Source organism: Microcebus murinus, chromosome 6, assembly GCF_040939455.1.
Source record: "Microcebus murinus isolate Inina chromosome 6, M.murinus_Inina_mat1.0, whole genome shotgun sequence".
NCBI classification, from domain to species: domain Eukaryota; kingdom Metazoa; phylum Chordata; class Mammalia; order Primates; family Cheirogaleidae; genus Microcebus; species Microcebus murinus.
The window spans coordinates 78,046,664-78,067,899 of NC_134109.1; the positions used below are offsets into that span (position 1 = coordinate 78,046,664).

The 21,236-nt window shown below is 41.7% G+C and overlaps 1 protein-coding gene across 2 annotated transcripts in view; it reads right to left on the reverse strand.

Annotated features, from left to right (window-relative positions):
• RASGRP1 (RAS guanyl releasing protein 1) overlaps positions 1-21,236 on the reverse strand; it is a 70,924-nt gene that overhangs the window by 5,728 nt on the left and 43,960 nt on the right. Inside the window, exons 4-15 of one of the 2 annotated variants that reach the window (XM_012766377.2) lie at positions 20,006-20,068; positions 18,933-19,064; positions 16,829-16,982; positions 13,458-13,631; positions 12,333-12,449; positions 9,090-9,365; positions 7,551-7,631; positions 4,572-4,676; positions 3,669-3,778; positions 2,847-2,991; positions 2,162-2,198; positions 1,269-1,421 (exon numbers count right to left, since the gene is read on the reverse strand). In XM_012766377.2, the coding sequence (XP_012621831.1) occupies positions 1,269-1,421; positions 2,162-2,198; positions 2,847-2,991; positions 3,669-3,778; positions 4,572-4,676; positions 7,551-7,631; positions 9,090-9,365; positions 12,333-12,449; positions 13,458-13,631; positions 16,829-16,982; positions 18,933-19,064; positions 20,006-20,068 (1,547 nt within the window). Of the gene's footprint in view, positions 1-1,268; positions 1,422-2,161; positions 2,199-2,846; positions 2,995-3,668; positions 3,779-4,571; positions 4,677-7,550; positions 7,632-9,089; positions 9,366-12,332; positions 12,450-13,457; positions 13,632-16,828; positions 16,983-18,932; positions 19,065-20,005; positions 20,069-21,236 lie in introns of both variants that reach the window. The other variant, XM_012766376.2, reaches the window with a different exon arrangement.

The following is a 21,236-nucleotide window of genomic DNA, read 5'->3' on the forward strand; positions in this document are numbered from 1 at the left end:
TAGGGGTTACGTGGGCTATATCTACCCTGAGGAAAGGGTATATTTTTTCTGTGTGCACAGAAGTTGTTTAGAGGATTGTTTCTGGAGATTCTGTTTGCACAAAAGTTGCTTAGAGGGTTTCTGATGATAAGTTGAAGCCCCTGCTCCAATGCTGTGAAGTTTCATAAAGAAAGCAGGATCAATACTTTCTATGGACCCTGGGGTTTGGGAGCTCTCATCCCTTAAGTCTCAGTCCTGATACAGGTGCCCTATGGCAGATGGTGGGGGGCCCATTTTTGTACAGTGGGTACAGTGAGAAGGAATACTGATGGGGAAAAGGCAAATCCATTCTGGTTTTCTTCCTCCAACCAACACCCTTGCCCGGGCCCCAACCTGGTAACATTAACCATAAGGAGTAATTTCCTAGAAAAGTAGAGTAAGAACAAATGTATTTGAAGTGGGTGGTAGGGAGGCTTTAAGATATAAACTATAGATCATCCAAGTTTACTGTTATCTAAAGACTCAGCAGTAATTCTGACATTCAAGACTTTGGATTGATATAGTTAAAATGGCTTTAAAAAAACTTTTTTTTGTAACCTGACTCAAAAGTTCTTATACTAGAAATCTTATAAAGACCCTAGTTTAATTTTTGCCAAAGGGAACATAAGTTAACATTTAATATTTATCCAAGTCTCAAAATTATAATTACACTATTATTTAAGGGCCAGAATATCTAAATTATTATGTCTACCTACATTGTCTTTTTGGGGGGAGAATTATGGGTTATGATTTTTTGTTATCTCTATTTTCTAACTTAGACCAATAGCTTCAACATCCACTCCTTACAGTGTATTTTTAATATATTTCTGAGTTACACACATGTTTACCTTTGTTTTTGAATGTTACTATGCCTTATGTTATATATTATATTCTATATACACAAACATGCATATACATATTTCCCTTATCATTGTTTTGGGTTTGGAGCTGGGGATAGTTAACTTGAGGCACCGTCTTGGCCATTAGTATCTGCACTTGGTGTAGGTGCTCAATAAATACCAGCTGATTTTTATGCCAAACTTCCATTCTGCTATTTTAGCACCCTTAGGTCTGAGGCATAGGCAGGGAGCTGAAATCCAGAACTATGGTAAGTGTCTGCCCTGGCCAAGCTACTGAGGTCAAACTTAACTGAAACTCAGGACATAGCATCACAAGGTAATCTTTCTTCTTCCCAAACTTTACCCTTCCCACTTCACTTTCCAAGATGAATGTTCCCAGTGCCTACTTACCATGGAGCAGATCTTTGGCTCCTAATGAGCAGAGGTTGGACACTGGCCCCACAGAGGTGCTGTTCTCTGTGGGAGCTGCTGGGTTCTTGGCTCGCTTCTTACACTCGAACACAACCAGATCTTTGCATTGTTTGTGGCAGTTCATCCCGCAGTCTGTGGATAACACATCCCAGTCAGGAAGTCCTCCACTCTCTCTCTTCTCCAGAGTCTCACTACCAAATTTATGCAATGCTCTCATGTCACACATCCTATCTTCCTAATGAACCTAGCATTCTTATTGGTAAACCCTGGATCTCACACCCTTATCAGTGAGTCTCAGCATCAGAAGCAGTATCCTGTTATCTTGGAGGGAAGAGATGGTGGCCTGGTATCCCACACATCCTGCCTACTCTAGGGAAGCCCTCTGAAGCTCCAAGCTATTAGGACTTACTCTTTCTTCCTTGCAGTTAAAGGTCTCCTTTACTTCACTCTTAAAATTTTCCTGCATGGGAAGGACAATTATGTCCTGAGTTATCTACTGATGAAAGGAAAGCTGACAAGGCCCTTTGGTAATTATTTGTCTTCTGTTCCAGAAGTGATTCTATCCTTTTCATTGGGGACCCACCCTTACATGACTATATGAGAGCACAGTCTCCTACCAGCCATCCCCATTTCCAGGGCAACCAAGGCAGAAAGATCATCTTGTAAAGGGGAACTACATAACTGGTCACCCAGGCATTCCTCTCTCCTGTGTGGTGGCAGTCATTCTCAGGGGGAACTCTACGGAAGCCAGTTTGGGGATGAGGCTCCAAACTCTGCTGTGGACTGAATGGACAACTTCTTTGGGTAAAAAATGCTTTAGACAACAGTCCCTAAGACCAAGGAAAACAACGCCATCAATGATGCTGTCTTACCTTTACATCGATAGCCTTGTTTGATCACTCCCCAGAGCTATGAGACAAACGAGATAGAAAGCACCACAAGTCATTTGTCTGGTGTGAGTCTACAAGTTGACATTCATTATTTTCCCTCATGCTACTCCCTAGCTCAAGTGGGAAAGAAACCTCACTTATATCTCATGGTTTGTTCCTCCTGATGAAAACAGAAAAAGTTTGTGCTGATTAGAGTCAAATTCACTAGTGCCTTTAAGCCCCAGGCCTGAAACGGATGAATTCTAGGACAAATAGGCTCCCCCTCAGGACACCAAGCTGAGGAACAAGTATATGATGTTAGGTTTAAGAGGTGGGACAGAGGAGAGGCAGGTCCAGGTAACCTCTAAGGCAGTTCCTTTTGAAAGGGGGAGGAAGGTATCTCACATTTCTTTTTTCTAACATTTGAAACAGTATTTTAAAAAGTATATCCACATTTCCAGTACCCTTTATCCAAGGCTTCATGCACCAGAGAGGAAAAAAAACAAATCAAGTAGTGAGAGAAAGTAAATGCAAGTAAAACCCACACACTCGGGCACTAGGTTATTGTAGGTGTTTGCCTGGGCACTAGGCTGGGATAGGTTTGTGAGGTCTGTGCCTGTCTTATTCATTTAAACTGTCCCATACCTCTCCCCAAGTTCAATCCTGAAGCATCCTAAGAATAACTTACAAATCCAGCACAGTTGTCACAGAAAGTGGGCTTCAGGTACGTGGTCTCCTGGAAGTTGTGAGGAAAGCCCAGGCCCAGCTTGGAGTAGATTGAGCTGGCCCTCATGAAGTAGGCTGTGATCTCGTCCCTGCTGATGAGGCCTTCCCTGCTAGCAAATGACCAAGGCAAGGATGTGAGGGCGAGGGGAAGCAAGGCTGGCTTCTAGCCTTAGAAACTCACCTTTCTTTTTATCCTCAGTGGTAGTATATTATGTGTTACCTGATGATTACTTCCATGAGGGCTACACTTAATAAGGAAACAGGACAGTGTGTAATAAGTAGGTGAGGTAGCATTACTCATTTACACAGAGTTGTTCTTGGCCAAACTGGTTTTTCCTAACTAATTTGACCACTATCTGTAACACTTGAGGAAAAAATGATGTAAAATGTGTGTAGAGGGAGGGACACGCCTTATGCTAGGGTTCTGACTTTAGACAGTACATAACTGGAATCCACTGACTATATAATTGGTTTTCTGTAGAGAACCAAGATAGAACTTAAGTAACCTTGAGAAAAGTAAATATGAAAAGTATTAATAAATATTAGTTGTTTCCCATAATCTGTAAGGACAAAGCAAGAAGGAAGACTAAACTTTTTCTTAGAGTATTTCATTGTGATGTAAAGACAGGCATTTACTTGATGATTGCTCTTTTAGCCCCAACATTCATTAAGTGATCACAGTAATAACACATTCAAAAATTTACAAATTCTTCTAGTGTCACACCTATAAACCTGTTTTCACCAATGGGCCCATAACCACACAATCATATACACAAATCCTCACCTGTCTTTGTCCATCACACAGAAGGAAAATGGAAAACTCGCAGCAATCTTCTCAAACTCTTCCTGAGAAATGTATCCATCCTGGTCATGATCATAATTCTTGAAGACAGACTGTGAAAAAAAGAGTTTCTTCAATGATTACTAAAGAGAAACCAATCATCTCACTCTCTCTAGCCAAATGAGGAAGGGCTAGGGCCTCTAAACAACATTAGTGAGATGAACAAGGAAACATGCTCCTAAACTGTGGCAAACTGCTGGTCCCAGCATCTGGAAGGTGGCCAGGTACTTTCAATTCCATCCATTAGCATATTATGCCATCGCCCTGGCTACTGTATACTCCTAGTTCATTGCAGAGGGATGTTCTCCCTCCACTCACTGCTCCACTCAGATTGCACCTCTGAGAAGCTTCTACAAGCAGCCCAGGTGGAAGTGTGCCTTCTGCGTCTTATTGCTCTACTCTTAGTTTTCTGTTGTTACATGGGAATTGCCCACAAGGAAAAATGCAGAAGTACAGGAGTATATACCCCCTCCTCGGCATCTAGCACAGAGAACTGAATCAAAGCAGTGCCAACATTTTCAGTTTTACATTCACCTTATTACCCTTACAATACTCAAACCTTCCCCAACACCTCTCTGCCCCAAATCAACCAACACCCTTAAACATTTGCTCTCCTGCTAGGTCTTTAAGAGGAAGCACACCTGAGGCCAGAGAGTTTTGTCAAAATATAACTTGTGAATTGTTCCACAGCCACAATATGAGAAGTTGTTCCCTGTGCTCACACAGGAACGAGTGTCAAGTATCTCCTTGCCTTCATGTCTCTCCCACTGTGCTCTCCTGTCCCCGTGAACAAAACTAATCCAGGCAGTGCTTTGCTTTTGACCACTGAAACACAGCTATACTTACATCCACCATCCTCTGGACGTGTTTGCTAATGGTCTTTGGATCAGGTTTGGGAGATACTCCGGAGGCCCAGTCCACTACTACTGGTGGTTTTGAAGGTGTTAGTGGCTAAAATGAAATATTCAGAGAGAGCCCCATGACTGGAATGCAATATTATAACCTATAGCTCCTTTCCCACTGCTTGACAGTTGTATCTATGGATAACCCTCAACTATGTGCAATGACAAGGAACAGCCCACATGTAATTGAAATTTATAATAATAATCTTGGCTAACGCAGGTATTGTGCTTTACAGTTTCCAGAGTGCTCTTTCTATGCATTATCTGCAACTACAGGTAATTTAAAATTCTCAATTTGCCCAAGTTTCAATTCTCTCTCCATTAAACCTTTTGTCAGAGCTATCAGCAAAGAGTAAAGTGGATCATTTCTATTTCCTCTCTGTTCTCTAGTCATTTTATAGTAGAAATGTGGATAAGGGGGAAAAATAGCTAAAAGGCAGGAAGACACACAAGAAAAAAATCTGAATCCTGGACAAGCTGAAATGGAATCCTTTTCTAAATACAGTCATGCCTCGCTTAATTACTGAGATATTTGTCGTCAGGCTATTTTGTTGTTTGACCACCACAGAATGTTCTTAACACAAACCTAGATGCTGTAGCCTACTACACACCTAGGCTATATGGTATAGCCTTATGCTCCTAGGATACAAACCTGTGCAGCATGTTACTATACTGAATACTATGGGTAATTATAACACAATGGTAAGTATTTGTTTTTTTTTTTTTTTTTTTTTTTTTGAGACAGAGTCTCACTTTGTTGTCCAGGCTAGAGTGAGTGCCGTGGCATCAGCCTAGCTCACAGCAACCTCAAACTCCTGGGCTTGAGTGATCCTTCTGCCTCAGCCTCCCGAGTAGCTGGGACTACAGGCATGTGCCACCATGCCCGGCTAATTTTTTATATATATATCAGTTGGCCAATTAATTTCTTTCTATTTATAGTAGAGACGGGGTCTCGCTCTTGCTCAGGCTGGTTTTGAACTCCTGACCTTGAGCAATCCTCCCGCCTCGGCCTCCCAAGAGCTAGGATTACAGGCGTGAGCCACAGCGCCCGGCCAGTATTTGTTTATCTAAACATAGAAAGGGTAAAGAAAAAATATGGTGTAAAACATAAAAAGTGTTATACCTATATAGGGCACTTACCATGAATTGAGCTTGTAGGACTGGAAGTTGCTCTGGTGAGTGAGTGGTAAGTGAATGTGAAGACCTAGGATAGTACTGTTCACTATTGTAGACTTTGTACACTTAGGCTACACTAAATTTATATAAAAAAATTACCTTGGCTGACTAACTTTTTTACTTTATAAACTTAATCTTTTAAAACTTTTTACTCTTTTGTAATTAACAGAAGAGCTTAAAACACAAACATATTGTATCACTGTATAGCTGTACAAAAGTATTTTCTTTATATTCTAATTCTATAAGTTTTTTTCTATTTTTAAAATTAAATTTTTTTATTTTTTCAACTTTTTTGTTATAAACTAACACATGAACACACATACTAGTGTAGCCCTCCACAGGGTCAGGATCATTGCTGTCACTGACTTCTACCTCCACATCTTGTTCCCCAGGAGGGTCTCCATGGGCAATAACATGAATGGAACTGTCATCTCCTACAGTAAAAATACTTTCTTCTGGAATGCCTCCTAAAGTACCTACCTGAGGCTGTTTTACAATTAACCTTTTTTTTTTTTTAATAAGTAGAAGACGCACACTCTAAAATAATGATAAAAAGTATAGTGTAGGAAGTACATAAACCAGGAATATAGTTGTTTATTATCATAAAGAATTATATACTGTGCATAATTGTGTGCCCTAGACTTTTACATGACTGGCAGTGCAGGTTTGTTTATATCAGCATCACAACAAACGTGAGTAATGTACCATGATGTTATGATGGCTATGATGTCACTAGGCAACAGTGATTTTTCAGCTCCACTATCATCTTATGGGACCACCATCGTGTATGTGGCCCATTATTGACCAAAATGTCATTAGGCAGTACATGACTCTATTTGAAACCTGGCCCAAATTAAAATCTCTTTCAAAAACAGGAGAAGGTACCCTTTCCATTAAAATGCCTCTAACACCCTGAAAGTGGAACATACCAAATAATTGCAGTGGACATCTTTCACTGCAATAGGAAGCTATTTAATAAAACTTGATCTCTCTGTAGAGAGACGATGCATTTTAGCCACCTGAACAGATAAGCTGGATTTCTTAAGTGTGGGCACCTGTGCCCTTGAGTACCACCTGTTTTGGGGTTGGGATGCTTCCCAGGAGACTCAAATGATTTAACTTGCCTATAGGAGAGGCAGGGCCAGATAACCTGTGAAGTTCCCACAGTGCGTAGTACCAGGACCATGTGCTATTCTGAGGATTTGTCAGCATAAGAGGTCAAAAGACCCAGCAGACTGCTCTTTCAGACTCAGAACATAACAGAATGATGAGACTTTTCTACCTACCAAGCTGGAAATCTTCAGGTTTCTGATTGATATGCATATTGCTCTGATTATCATCACCAAACCATAAAAAAGAAACAACTTATATGGGCATACTTTTTAATAGGAGAAGGATGTGGCTACAGTCCACAATACTATCGCCCTTCCCTAATTTGCAAACCACTGACTGATTCACTCCTTCTGACATTCTAGTGGCATGTAGGTATTGTTGAAGGTTCACTAGTTATTTACTGTTCACACATTAGTCTTATCCCTTCAACTAGATCATGGCTCTTTGTGGACAAGAACCATTCCTCACACATATGTTGAGAAGCTTCTCTGGTTCCTAGCACAACATTAGGCACTTAGGAGAAACAATATGTTTATTCAATTGAACTAAAAGTCTGTTCCTTAAGATGAATGCATTTGAGGAGCAGCTGGTAAAGCACCTGTTACATACGAGACTCTTAATATGAAAAACTCACTGGGGCTCTGTGGTTCCTTGGTTCTCGGGCGTAGGAAAGCTCATAAATTTCATCTTCAGTGTAGTAGAGATCCAGAGACAACTGCAGATCAAAGCAGAATAGGGTTGGTTCATTGCTAGGATGCTATTTGCCTTTCCCCAGTTGATATATTTCTTGCTTGCTTGCTTCTTCCTCTACAGTTTACTATTCTGAAGTTCTTAGCAGTTTGTTTTTAAAATTCAAAGAGTTTGGTAGGTGTAACACCTAGTATTGCAGTAGGGCAAGCATTAGTTCTTGTTAAAATGTTTTTTTAATTTTGGAGAAGTCCCTGACAATTTGGGCTGGATGAAAGGAAAGAAAAAGATTTGAAATATAGAGAAGTCCCAAGGTTCCCTCTTTTTATCTATGGCTTAAATCTATGCCTCTACATAGAGAGTATAGGCTAAAGGCCTTATCTGGCCAGATGTTCCCTATCTCACTTGTTGTCTCCCAAAGCAGACAGACAATCCAAAAGGATGGTTTGCATGGCCTGATGCTATTAAAATTTGAACCCAGCAACAGAATCCAGTGTAAGTGGATGGGCTTCAGGGAGTTCAGAACTCCTTGAAATTACTTGCATACTTTTAAATATACAGCATATACACATTTTGGGGAGAAGAAGGTTCATAGCTTTCATCAAGGAGTTATGATCCAAAAAAGTTAAGAATCAGTGCATCTTTTTACAAATGATGTTTGAGGCAGAGACCTGCCAGGGATACCTGGCTAATTAGCAAAAGGGCTAGGATCAGACCCCAGCCAAAGTGAACCCTGGGGTACCATGAAAATGCTCCTGTGAGGCAGGAAGAGGATATGATCATTATTCCCTTCTGTAAAAAAAAAGCATATTAATGTAATTTTAGAACTGAAAGAGAAATCAGAAGTCATCCCAGAGACTAACCCTTCTGAGTTTACAGAGGAGACTTGGAGAGTTACGTGCCTACAGTCACACAGCTGGTGAACTACAGAATCAGGTCTGGGAGGGAGCTCATCTGATGTCACCCCTCACCCAAAGTGCAAATCCTGGACTCCCTCATCACTGACACATGTTCACCTATGCTTGGCTTGAATATCTCTGAGAATGAGGATCTAAGCCAGGACTCAAAGAATAAACCTGGCTTTTTAATCACTGCCTTGCCCTTTTTTACGAGAGCACACTGTCTCCATATGTTACCAAGCCTCGTATCTTGATGTGTCATCAGCTCTTCCCAGAGAGCTCAGGAATGCTTTTGCAGGGGTGTAAGGAAATGGTCTTAGAAGTCTAGAGCGCATACTGCTTAAGAGCACAGCCTCTGGAGTCCCACCCACTTGGGTCTGAAACAAGGCTCTGCACTTAATAATGTGTGGTCCTCTGGTCAGTTATGTCTTTGTACCTCAGTATCCCCATCCATAAGATGGAGATAATAATAGTGTCTGCTTCATAGAGTTTTCATGGGGATTAACTGAACTAATACTTGGTGAGATGTACCCAATGGTGCCTGGCACAGAAAGTGCTTAGTAACTGTGCTTCAGTGTGAACCTCACCGTCAGCAGGTGTACCAAGTCCTTGTTGGCCTCTAAGGGTGGGGCCACCTCTTGCAGTTGGACCAGTTCATTGATATGATTGTAAAGGGCCAGCAGCTTGTGGACGTTCACCTTCCCATCCTCCAGATAGTCAGGCATGGCTTCGTATAGGGAGATGAGGTCCTTGAGATGAACCCCCAGGATGGGGATCTTGAAGTGAGTGCACTCTCCGTAGGCTCGCCGGTAGTTGTCATAGTTTCTGCAGGAGGACAGCAGCTCAGTCATCTCACCCAGAACCTACAAAGCAGAACAGACCAATCACAGGTACCCGCTGGCAGGGTGTGTTGTCTGTAATGGCCCCCGGCCACCTTGCATACTCCCACCTCTACCATGATTTCACCCCGCCCAGAATTTGTTGGGCAGGGGGTGATTCCTCTAAAAGGTACAGATACAATTCTGAAATTAAAACTTCAGCTATGTCAAATGTCACAGAGTATATTTACAAATACAAGCTATGCTTTACTGAAAATTTTTAGATGGGTTTTTTTCATTTTTATGTTAAAATTTCTTTCTTTTCAAAAAGAAATATCACCTTATACAAAAATTAAAAAGGTACAAGAGTATACGGTGAACAGTTAAGTGTCCCTCTAACCCCTGTCCCCGAGCCATGCTTTTCCCTGGTGTCTTCTGAATGTCTCCAGAGACACTGCATTGCTTAACATTTGAATCGTGATGTCAGGAAGTGCGGACTGTTGCTGGCATGGGGAAAAGCATGTGTTTCAAGAGTGGAGCTTCTGCAGTCCAGTGTGTGTTCTTATTCTCTATGAGGCGCTCAGTGGGCCTTACTTATCTCTCAGGATTCTTAAAATGGGCATATTTCTAGGAAGAAAGTGACATTCCCTTCAAAGACTGAACCCCTGAACTAAAGGAACTGAATAAAAGATGACACAGAGGACATCAGAGCGCAGAGGCTGCCTCCGCCCTGGAAATGGGCATGGCTGCTCACCAGCACAGAAAGGAAGCAGCCAGATCTGGTGCTTTTCAATCACACCTCATTGAAGTCAGCAGGCAGTGGACAGAATCCCATTCCCCATGTGTGATAGCCCCATTCCCCAGCTTTTTCAGAAGCAGAGATGTCAAGTGAAAGCCTACCTGCCAATCATGCTACTACACAAAAGAAGTAGTCCCCCCTTATCCTCAGGGGACACATTACACGACCCCCAGTGGATGCCTGAAACTTCGGATAGTACTGAACCTGAATGCCATCAGTCAGAACACGTCTCTGTTCTCATGTCTTCCACCTACAAATTTAATGCCTTTTCCATCTTAACTAAGGACTTATGATGCACTGTGGCCACAACTTTTGCAGTTTGAGGTGCAACAGCAAAACTAGAGTGAATTTCTTATTTCTTTTTCACAATTTCATGGATAGGAGGTCTTTACCTTAGATCTTAGCAACCTCAGCATTTACTTTTTTTCTTTATTTAATAGAGAACTTTCACCTTTTCACTTAAAGGAAGCACAAACACTTCATGGTTTCTCTCTGGCATATATGAATTGCCAGCATCACTACTCTTGTGCTTTGGGGCCATTATTAGGTAAAATAAGGGTTACTTCAACACAAGCACTGTGATACCGCAGACAGTTGGTTTGATAACTTAGACGGCTACTAAGTGATTAACAGGAGGATAGTGTCTGAAGCCTGGATATGCTGGACAAAGGGATGATTCATGTCCCAGGAGGGAGGGAGGGAGGGATCAGGACGGCCTGAGATTTCATCACGCTACTCAGAACAGTGTGTAATTGAAAACTTACAAATTGTTTATCTATGGGATTTTCCATTTAATATTTTTGGACTGCAGTTGACCTCAGGTAACAAACCATAGGAAGCAGAACCATGGATGAGGAGGACTACTTTAACCATGTTAGGCACTGTGCCAAATTCTTTTGATAAAATGGTGGCCTATGACATACCATTTCTCCAGAGTAAGAACTTGAGGTTTAGAGTCAGCCCCCCACAATCACTTGGAGATGGCAAGACAGCCGCCTCCTCACACAACTCTAGCAAGAGTTGAGGTGCGCATTAGGTGTAGAAGGTACTCTCAAAACAAGAGATTAACAGCAAAGATGAGAGATTTTTATTCCCCTCAGAAGGTGAAATCAACTGCTTGGGGGAAATTTGCTTCAGCACTGGACTTAACCAATTCCCTGTGCAGACCACCCTTTGGGTCAAGTAGCTATAGACAGGAAGCACTGCTGTGGGGGACCCCAAGCTGAAGAGGAGCAAGTGCTCTCTTGTAAGCCAAATGACAAGAGGGCATATTCATCTTTGTGACTATTTCCCTCTGTCACCACAGACATGAGCAATCTTTTCAACTGTTCCACCTGGTCTCAGCAGAACTGTTAGGGAATGAAAAGGTCACTAAAGATTACCCTTTTGACCCCAGAGGCCTAGCATTATGATAGAGATTATTAATAGGAGATTCCCCATAAGGGAGCTGAACATCTGGGAAAACTGGATAGGGGCAGTGAACTAAGGTCTTTCTCCCTAGGAAGAGAGTTGTTCCCTATGCCAGTTTGAGAGGATTGGGGTTTGAGTATAGTAAGGTCCTCCTGCATGAGCTGGAAGTGCTCTAAAGGCCATATATAGCTGCATCTATATCTTCAGTATATACATAGTAGCTTGTATTAATAACAAGAGCCATATGTCATAAAAGATTAAAGTATATTCTGTAAAATCTAATTAATGATGAATGGAAGTACATAGGACATTTAAAAAATATATTCCTCAATAAATATTATTGCAAAATAGTATCTAAATACTCATCTCCAACTATGTGAGAAAATTCAACTATCCAGAATGTCATTCTCCAAGGGTTCTGGATGGCTAGGTTTTTAATGTATTACTATACAACTATATAACCTTACCCAACATGCAAACTGATCTATGGTCAAATGAACCACTATTGCTTTGGGGAGAACATTTTTAAACAAGGAGCTGGAGCAAGGGAGTCAGTGTTTCAACTGGCCTACCAGGAATGTTTGCAGTGGACAACTAAGGCTAGATGGAATCAGTCATCGTCAAATCTGTAACTTCCCCATTCTGTGGGTTTCCTAATGGTTTACCTCCCCACTACTTTGCCTGGTTGACAAGGGGATGGTGTGGTTTGGAAATGCTCTCGGGGTCTCCCCTCTCAAAGAGAAATCATTGTCATTGGTCCTAGGAATGCTGCTAAGGGCCCCAGAGAAGATGGTAGCACTGACCTTATTGATTTCATGCGGGACATGTGAACTTGTCTCCTTGAGCCTGGAGATTGAGCTGTGACATAGCCCACCTATCACAGCCATCAATGTATTGAAGTTCTGTAGTTGGTGGAGCTTCTGTGACACAGAAGAAAGATGACAGCAGAATCACCATACATGTCTGTTACTTGGAGAGCTTAGAGGCTGCCTCTCATCTCTGTGCCTTGAGTCTTCCTTATACTGGTCATAGACTAGACTATCGATCAGGTGTTACATTTTTCTGTCCATTTTTCCCCTTCCGCTTAATTCCAGATTGGTGGATCCCAAGCCTAGCAAGGTGTCATGTCTCCTTCCCTTTGTGTGGACTACCATATAGATCAGTGATTTCTAAGAATCACCCAAAGTACCTGTGTAACACAAAGATTTCTAGACCCAAACTGGGGTTGGGATTAACCTTTAGATGATATCAGAACAGGTGATCCATGTACTAAACTTTAAGAAACACTGTTCTATATAATCCAGAGTTGGAAAAATATATCCTTAAGTGTAATCTTTTATTTCCTTTATTCCAGGTTTGCCAGACTTTTATTTTTGAGGGTAAGGACTTTGTCTTATTCCCCTGTGCAATGCCAATGCCTATATATGACCAAAACTGGGACAGAGAAGCTAGAATCTGTGGGGAACTTCAAATATGGGTTCATAGTACTTGTTTTTGTCTTACCAAATGCTTAAACTCTGCCCCTGAAACATTAAATGCAATTATTCAACACAGCATGGGCTCAAAGACCTAAGACAACCCTGGCCGGTCCAGCTCTAGTAAATCTGAGAATTGCCCTTTCCTTTGCCATGTGGGCCAGATTTGGGAGAATAATATAGGATGGTAATAATCCTCTGAAAAATGTTAAAAATCTAAACAGATCTAAAACTGTATCCCAACCCCTGAGGGTCTCACAGGCCTTCTCCACATTGACCTTGTATGGGAGAAAAGTCACCATATCTAGAACTGGGGACAGTTGAAGGCACATAAACCCCCCCATCATGATTCACAAGGGAAAAACAGCCCTAATTGATAGACTAAGCTTGGGGAAAAGGGGACAGAAAATTTACTTCACAGCCCAGGCCAAAAGTCTTAATTGGGTCACTAACCTGAGCCACGTGGATGAACTTGATGAAGACTTCTGCTCGGAGCTGTGGGGTGGGGCGGCTGAGAACCATCAGCTGGACCCACTGGGAGATGCCGTTGCACAGGGCAATCGACCGCTCCATGGTGGGGTTCTCTTTCACACAGCTATTTACAAGGTAATTCTGATAATCAGAGAACTGCAGGGAAAGAAAATAAACATCAGGACTGTATTCTGGGAGAACTGAGGGACAAGTTAACTCTGCTCAGCAGATGGCTAGGAACAGCCATGAGACAGAGTCCTGGCCCTCCTCTCCTGCATTTTTGCCACTTGACCAACAAGAATGACGGGAGGGACATCTTTCTTATTCCACCCACAGCATGCTCTCTCTCCATCAAAAGTCATTAGGCACAGTGGATGTGTACACATACTAGTTAATCCAAATATTGTATTTTAGCAGATACTGTCCATCTAAATTCTAAAAAATATAGTATAGAAGAAAAATCTCAGTACTAGTTCCAGCTCTGCTGCTGAAGTTAAGGGAATAAAAGATAATTATCCTAACAAAAACAAATCTCTCTCTCCCTGTTTTCTTACCTTAAAAATGTGATGATAAAAATCTGCCCTATCTAGGGCATGGAATTATTATGAAGATGAAACAAGATAATGTGTGAAAGCCTTAACTTTTCAAAGTGCTACATAAGTGTAAGGTGGTACTAATGGGATAATTGTGGTACTAATGGGATAATTATTAATCTTATGTGAAAACAAGTCTGTTTGGATTTCCTTCTACTTGCCAACTTGAACAGAGGCCAACTGAATGAGGTACATGAAACTTGCTTAGCTATATAATCAGTGACCATAGTTTCCCAACCTGATGATGGCATTCACTATGCTTGGCAATGAAGCAGCAGATTTGAAACTGGAAATGTCCTAAAAGATGTGGTCTAAGTGGAGATTGTAGCTATCACGTCCCTGTCATTAAGAGTCTCTTGTTCAAACAGTATAACCAGGAGGGAGGAACAGTCTGCTCTTCTCCCGCACTCCTCTGAGAGTCTTTGTTGCTGCTGCCCTATTATTTCCGGGTCTCCCCTTCTGAACTTTTCCCTTTGAAAGCAGGTGTGGCCACAAGAGAGATCAGCCAGTAGAATGTGAGTGGAAGTGATGTGACTTTGAAGGGAAAGATTTAAAAGCCAGTGAATGATCTGCCACATTGCCTTCCCACTGCTGCAGACTCATGGAAATTTCTGTCAAGATGAGGCTTCCTCACCCTGGTCCCTGAGCAACTCTGATCAGCCCCTGCTGATCCATGCTAGACAGGTAGTATGAGTGAAAAAATTTTGCTGTAAGCCACTGAACCTGTGCAGGAGTGAGGGGATGAGGTTGTTATGCAGTACACTTTAGTCCTGCTTAAACAGTAAATACACTCATGGGAAGAACTCATAACCTAAATTAAATGGCTGCGATTTTTTTTTCTTTACTCCCTCCTACTCCAACAGCTGCAAATTAAGTGAGCCCCACTTTACTACTGATGGGTAGAAAACTATGAGTAAGACCAAAATTACTCCTTAAGAGATATATAAAGCACAAATCTTACCTTTTCTAAGAGAAAGTGGCCACAACTCATTCCAATAAATACATTATATATCACCCCCCACTATAAATTTGACATTGAATCCACTTTTTAAAAGAATTATCCCAGTAATCTCCTCATCACCCCCCAAGTGTTGTAATAAACACAAAATATCAAATGCCTTTTAATTCACAGCAAAGATGAATTTCTCTCCAACCTCATGTTGGAGAGAAAATTTTTGTTTGGGAAAACTGTTTAGAACTGTGTAGAAAAAATGAAACAAAACAATCCACCAGTCCTGTCTATGAAGGGACCATGCCACGCAAAAGAAATGAAAGTTCAAACTGATGTTTCCACTTGCAAATAGAACACTGATCCACACCCGCCCTACCCACCCCTAGGGGTGTGGGGGAGATGCTGATTCTTTTGCATGGGTTTTTCACTTCTGCCTCCACTGATGTGAGCACTGGCATGAAGCAGACATCTCACAGGCCTGACGGAGCAGCCCTGCCAATTTGGCCCCAGCAGAGCTCAGATTCTAGTGTGATAATGGGCTTTTTTCAGTGGCTCTGAGCTCTGACTGGTGTCCTGCCCTGTGATAGGGGACGCACTGCCAGATGGAAACTTCCCAGGGTGGAGCCTCCAAATTTGGGCCTGGGATTCTGTTTCAGAGGTGTAAATAAGGGGATTTGGGGGGGTTAATGCTTAGAGACTTATTTCCAAATGGAAACTGGGAGGTTCCTGGCTGACTGGCCACACAGCTGGGTGAAAACAGGAGGGATATCAACATCATAGAAGAAAATATGAAATAACCTCTGTAAGCCGGTTTGCAAGTCTCCTTCTAGATACAACCAAGTTTAATAACTTGGTGCTGAGTGATCCAGAGAGGCATGCAGTTCTCACCCTAGCTCTGACTCTAATAAGTTGTGTTGACCTTGTTCAAGCCAACCCTCTGGGCCTCCATTCGCTTACCTGGGGAACATAGGTCATTCTAAGAAATGTTTCCGGCAACTAGGAAGTCTATTTTTAGGGCAGAGTTAAAGACTGCATCTGTTGGTAGGGGCAGGGGCTAAATGGAGTAAGGGTCTCACTTCTCAGGAAAGTACATTGGCCAGTGAGGGTCTGTTGGCATCTGCCATGTTGACAGATTCCCTTGTATGGAACCAATGTTCTTTGGTATCACATATGGAGTTTCAAGGACTGCAGTGAGGACGGGATGTACTTGTGTGCTCTTTCTTTTCTTGATGACAAATGGAAATCTCTTTCCCTTCATGTCTCTCCCCTACCATACCTTTGACTCTGCTTAGTTACCCCAGGAGCAAGGTTTGGGTCAGCATAATTTATCTCTGGAATTATGGTGATTGCAAGGTTTTAGGTGTTCTGGTCTAGACTTTATTTTGGGATTTCCCAGAGCCATTCCAAACCTATCCTAGAATGAATTCAAACTCTGTGAAGACACATCATTTTTTTTTTTTTTTTGAAAAAGGTTAAGAAAAATTTTTAGAAGCCTAATGGTTATCAGAGGTAAGAGGGGTGTGTGTGGGTGTGTTTGTGTGTACTGTGTGTACACTCATATGCATGTGTGCAGAGTGTCATGTGTGCCCACAGTGTTATAACTTGAGTGGGTGATGGGGTGGGCATGGAGGGAGGGAGATGAGAGCAGCACGGCAGGCACAACCAAAGGAATTCAGATGGTGCCGATTTCCCAGACTATTTGATGCCTGATGGGAAAGCCTACCAACCCTGGGATGGACTGTGGAATTTCTCTACTTATTTTTAGAAATATCTCAGAGAAGTTTTTCTCCTGCCCTCTGGGTACATACAGATATTCTTCGAAAGGACTTGAATTCAAGGTAGGTGAGGTGCTCCGATAGCTCTTCTGGTTCCAGGTGGTCAAAGAGCAGAGAGACTTTCCGTTTCTTGCTGGTATTTGATTTTATCCTTTGAGTAAGTTTCCTGGACCAGTCACGGGCATTGCTTTTGTGGGTGAACATGAAAGGAAGAAGAGAGGGAAAAAGAATAAATTGAAATTGCTTTTTGCAAGTAAAATTCATTAACGTTTCCCACAAGAACATACAAAACACCATTAGCTAACATGCCTTGGATAAAACAATGCATTATCATAGTTTCCCCAAATCAGTATTTTCTATGGCAGCAACCAAGAAGTCTTGCTGGTTGTCAATGAGCCTTTTAGATGTGCAGTGGGGAAAAGAGTAGATGAGTTTACTTTAAGTGGGAAGGACAGAGTCTCAGGCATAGGTCACAGTTTTCTCGCCTTTGGTCCTGGCTCCTTATGCAGTCTCTGGTATATCTACCCTCTCCATTCCTCCTGTATGGTCCTTCATTCTCATGAGGGTGACAGGGACTCTATCTGGTTCCCAGGTAGTGGGGCAGTTTCCATGCCAGAATAACTCGGCCCCAGAAAGAAGATGTCACGTTGCAGGGAATCACGCGTAGGAACATGTGGTCAACTCCTGGCAGAATTGTGGCATTTTCCTCAAATGTTCCTAACCACTGAAATGACCAAGGAAGCATAGCTGGCACTAGAGTGTCTCCCTGCCTCCACAGTTTCTTACGGTCAACCCGTGTTTCTTACTCAGTTTCAATTTCCTACAGTAAGGAAGCAGCCCAGTTTTGAAAGGCAACAAGATGCCAATCTATGTTTTCCAAAGTGGTATTCCTGGGAAACTTGTCTCTTAATAAAAGGGTCCTGTGGTCAAATAAATTTGGGAAATGCTACAAATTCTGCAGCCTCCTTGGCCAATGAGCATATTACTGACTCTGAAAAACATTACAAAAGGAAAGTTTAACTCATTATTCCTCAAATATATCTGATCAAGTAGTATCTCAAAGACTAATAATTCCTACACAATATACTGTGGAAAATTTCGATAGAGGAAATTCAGCTGCGATATGTTGAGACAAGGAGACCTGGGTTTGACCCTGGGCTCTAGGTTCCTCATCTTTAAAATGCAGAAACTGTTATGTTGAAAAATCTCTTATCTCTGAAGTTCTATAATTCTAAGCAAAGAAGTACAGAGAATCCAAACTGATAAAAAGATTAACTTGAGGCTATGGAATGTGATCTTGAAATCATTCCTGCATGACCACGGCATAGGGCGTTATGAACAAGGCTTCGGAGTCCAGTTTCTGCTCTGTCACTAACTTCACTATCTCTGTGACCCCACACGAGTCACAATCTTGCTGAGCCTCCATGTCCCAGTCAGAAAAAAATCAGGATGTTGGATGAGATGATCTCTAGAATGTTTCAGCTCTAGAATCCTCTGTCGTAGGGATTTTTACTATTCCAAAATAAAGAGGCCACATTGTGAAAACCTTAGCAGTGAATGTGTGCGACTCCTCTCCCCCAAATTAGGAAAGACACTCATTTTTCCAGAGTGAGCCAGCCTTATAACTAAGAAATCCAAGGAATGATTTGAAATATTCCTGGGATCTCTTCCAGCTCTGAAAGCCTAAGTATCTTTCACAGACATCCATATATGTCACAGACCCTCTGCTCAATGCATTTTTTAGGAGCCCCTCCCCCCTTTACAAGCTCAGGGGGCCTCCTGGCACTCGCTGCGGAAGCAGCACGAGTTCAGTCATTACATTTTCAGTTTCTCATGTTCTGGGCACATTTTAGTCAGTATCTTGGCTACCTGATTTCTTTTTGACTGGGACTTATTTTTTTCTGCTCTTGGGTATTAGTCACCTTCTGCTTTATCTCCAGGGGGGCTTCTCTGCTTGTCTGTGAAATGTCAAGCTTTCACTTTGGTGAGGTGGTTGGACCTGCCTGTCTGAGGGGCTTCTCAAAGTGCTGAAAGGAAACAGCAGTCATGGCTGAGATTCCGAAGCCTAGCAAGCAGCCTGGATCGCGTTACAGGAGGGAGGTGGTTTTGAAAGATTCGTCAAAACCCTGACACTCACATTTGAGTTGTGTCAATCAGGCGGCAGTGTAACTCCTCACCCTTAGCTTTCACCAGTTCCTGAAACTCCTCCATAGTGTCTGTCAGGCTGGCATCCATTTTAAACATGACCCAGAATTCTGTTATCCAATACCTACAAGGAGGGGGTTAAGAAACACAATCTAAAACTGACGCCAAGGACTCACAATAAGGTGGGTTCCCAAAGGAATCTGCTGCCACAAAGAGAACCCAGAAAAAGACAGAGGCTGATTTGTCCTTCTGCACTGAAGGAGCTGGGATGAGGGCAGGGAGGGAAGAAAGCCACCCACTGACAATCTTCTGTCCCTCCATGCACACAAAATGCTTTGGTAGGATAAGGCATATTCTATTATAATCAAAAGAGCCATGGCAAAAATTTAGGCACAATCATGTGAATCAGAGGTAATCATAAAGGAGAGAACTACAGACAAACCAAATGTTCAAAAATGGGCAGTGTATTCCTAAGTAATGCTTTTTCACATTAGAATATTATATGGCTATAAAAGTAAGGCTTATAGAAAGTCAATGACTGGAGAAGATTCTTATATAATGTTAAATGAAAGCTGTAGGATATAAAACCGTATGTATGTTTTGATCACACTACGTTAAAAAAATCAGCATGGAAAAAAGACAAAAGAAGAAGTATGCCAATATAGGTAGTTGGATATGACTGACTATTGTAGCTATATTCTTTTCTGAATTTTTAAAATGTTATACAATGAGATTTATTATTTTTAATAATCAGGAATAAAAATAAAATAACAAAGATCTTTTATCTCTGTATCCCTCCCCTTATATAATTTGATAACAAAATGCTATTTAGACGGAAAATAACATTGGTATAAAATATTAGCTCAAGTACACCAGATAAAATTCACTGTGTTCTGTTGAGGAATTTCCACTGTTAAGGAATGCCTTTTTTGGTCTGTCCAAAGTGTTCTATAAATGGTTAGGAAGGGAGAGGTAGGGAGGACCAGGAAAGAACTAGAGCCCCATGCTTCAGCCTTTCATTTTATCCTGCTCCAGGAAGTCTTCAAGTACATGAAGAAATATTACCTTATGAAATAGCAGATCTTCAGGCAAAGCCCTGGGGAATTCTTTGCCAAGGCATCCTTATAAGTAGGACTGTGGTTAAGGGAAATGGAAATCTCTGTTACAGAAACCAAACTTTTCCTCTTTGTAAGTATTTGCTAAAAATATCTTCCAACATAATTTTTCTGAAAAATGAAAATGTGATGCCTTATCTTTCTGGCCATTGGATAAAAAGTAACTTGATTTGTACAGCTGTATGCATATTTATCACCTACAAGGGTGATGATGGTAATTGTCTCTCTAGCCTATGCTAAAATGGCTTATGGAAGAGGGCTGCAGCATCTCCTTTGCAGAAGTAGAACTAGGAAGTTATTATAATAGTGGGAAAATGTCCCTGCACAGGTGACTTATAAGAAGTGAAGAAAGGGCAAATGACCCTTTGTCTATGCCCAGGAGACTAGGAGTCCAACTGAAACAAATTAAAAAGAGCAGTCCCTTTTATCTTTGAAAATGTTTCCAGTAACCGATAAACAGTGTGTGCAGTGAATTAGGAGAGGAAGTAGTATATATTCAGATATATTGTCATAAAAATTAAGAACGTGAAATTATAACACATACACATAGAGGATGTCAGTAGATTGACTTTGTAAATTGAGATGGCAAGTTAGACAAAACCATGTGACTATTCCAAAATATACCTTGAAAAGGATCATTATTCTAAATCAGGGGTCCTCAAACTTTTTAAAAAGGGGGCCAGTTCACTGTCCCTCAGACCACTGGAGGGCTGGACTATAGTTTTAAGAAAACTATGAACAAATTCCTATGCACATTGCACATATCTTATTTTGAAGTAAAAAAAAAAGGGCAAAAACACCCATATGTAGCCCACGGGCCGTAGTTTGAGGACGCCTATTCTAAATATACCAAGAATGTGAAAGACTAGCAAGATCTCATCACGTTCACGTGTCTTTAGAGATATATGGAAAGAATATTCATTTAAGAGTCAAAGAAATGAAATCCAATCCAGTGATTAAGCGGTGGAAGTGGAGGGGGGGCAGGGTCCTGCCATCTTCTGTCAATAGACTGAGGGGTCGGGCCATAAAGGCTGTGTGCCCTGCAAGGGCATGTCCTCTTTCCCTTCTGAAAACTGTGCCAGAATAACTGCAATGTGGAGTCCAGTGAATTCCAACTGGGCCCATGAGAGGAATCCAGTGAGCCAACCAGTAGAAATCTCAATCAACCGGGGCAAGAATAG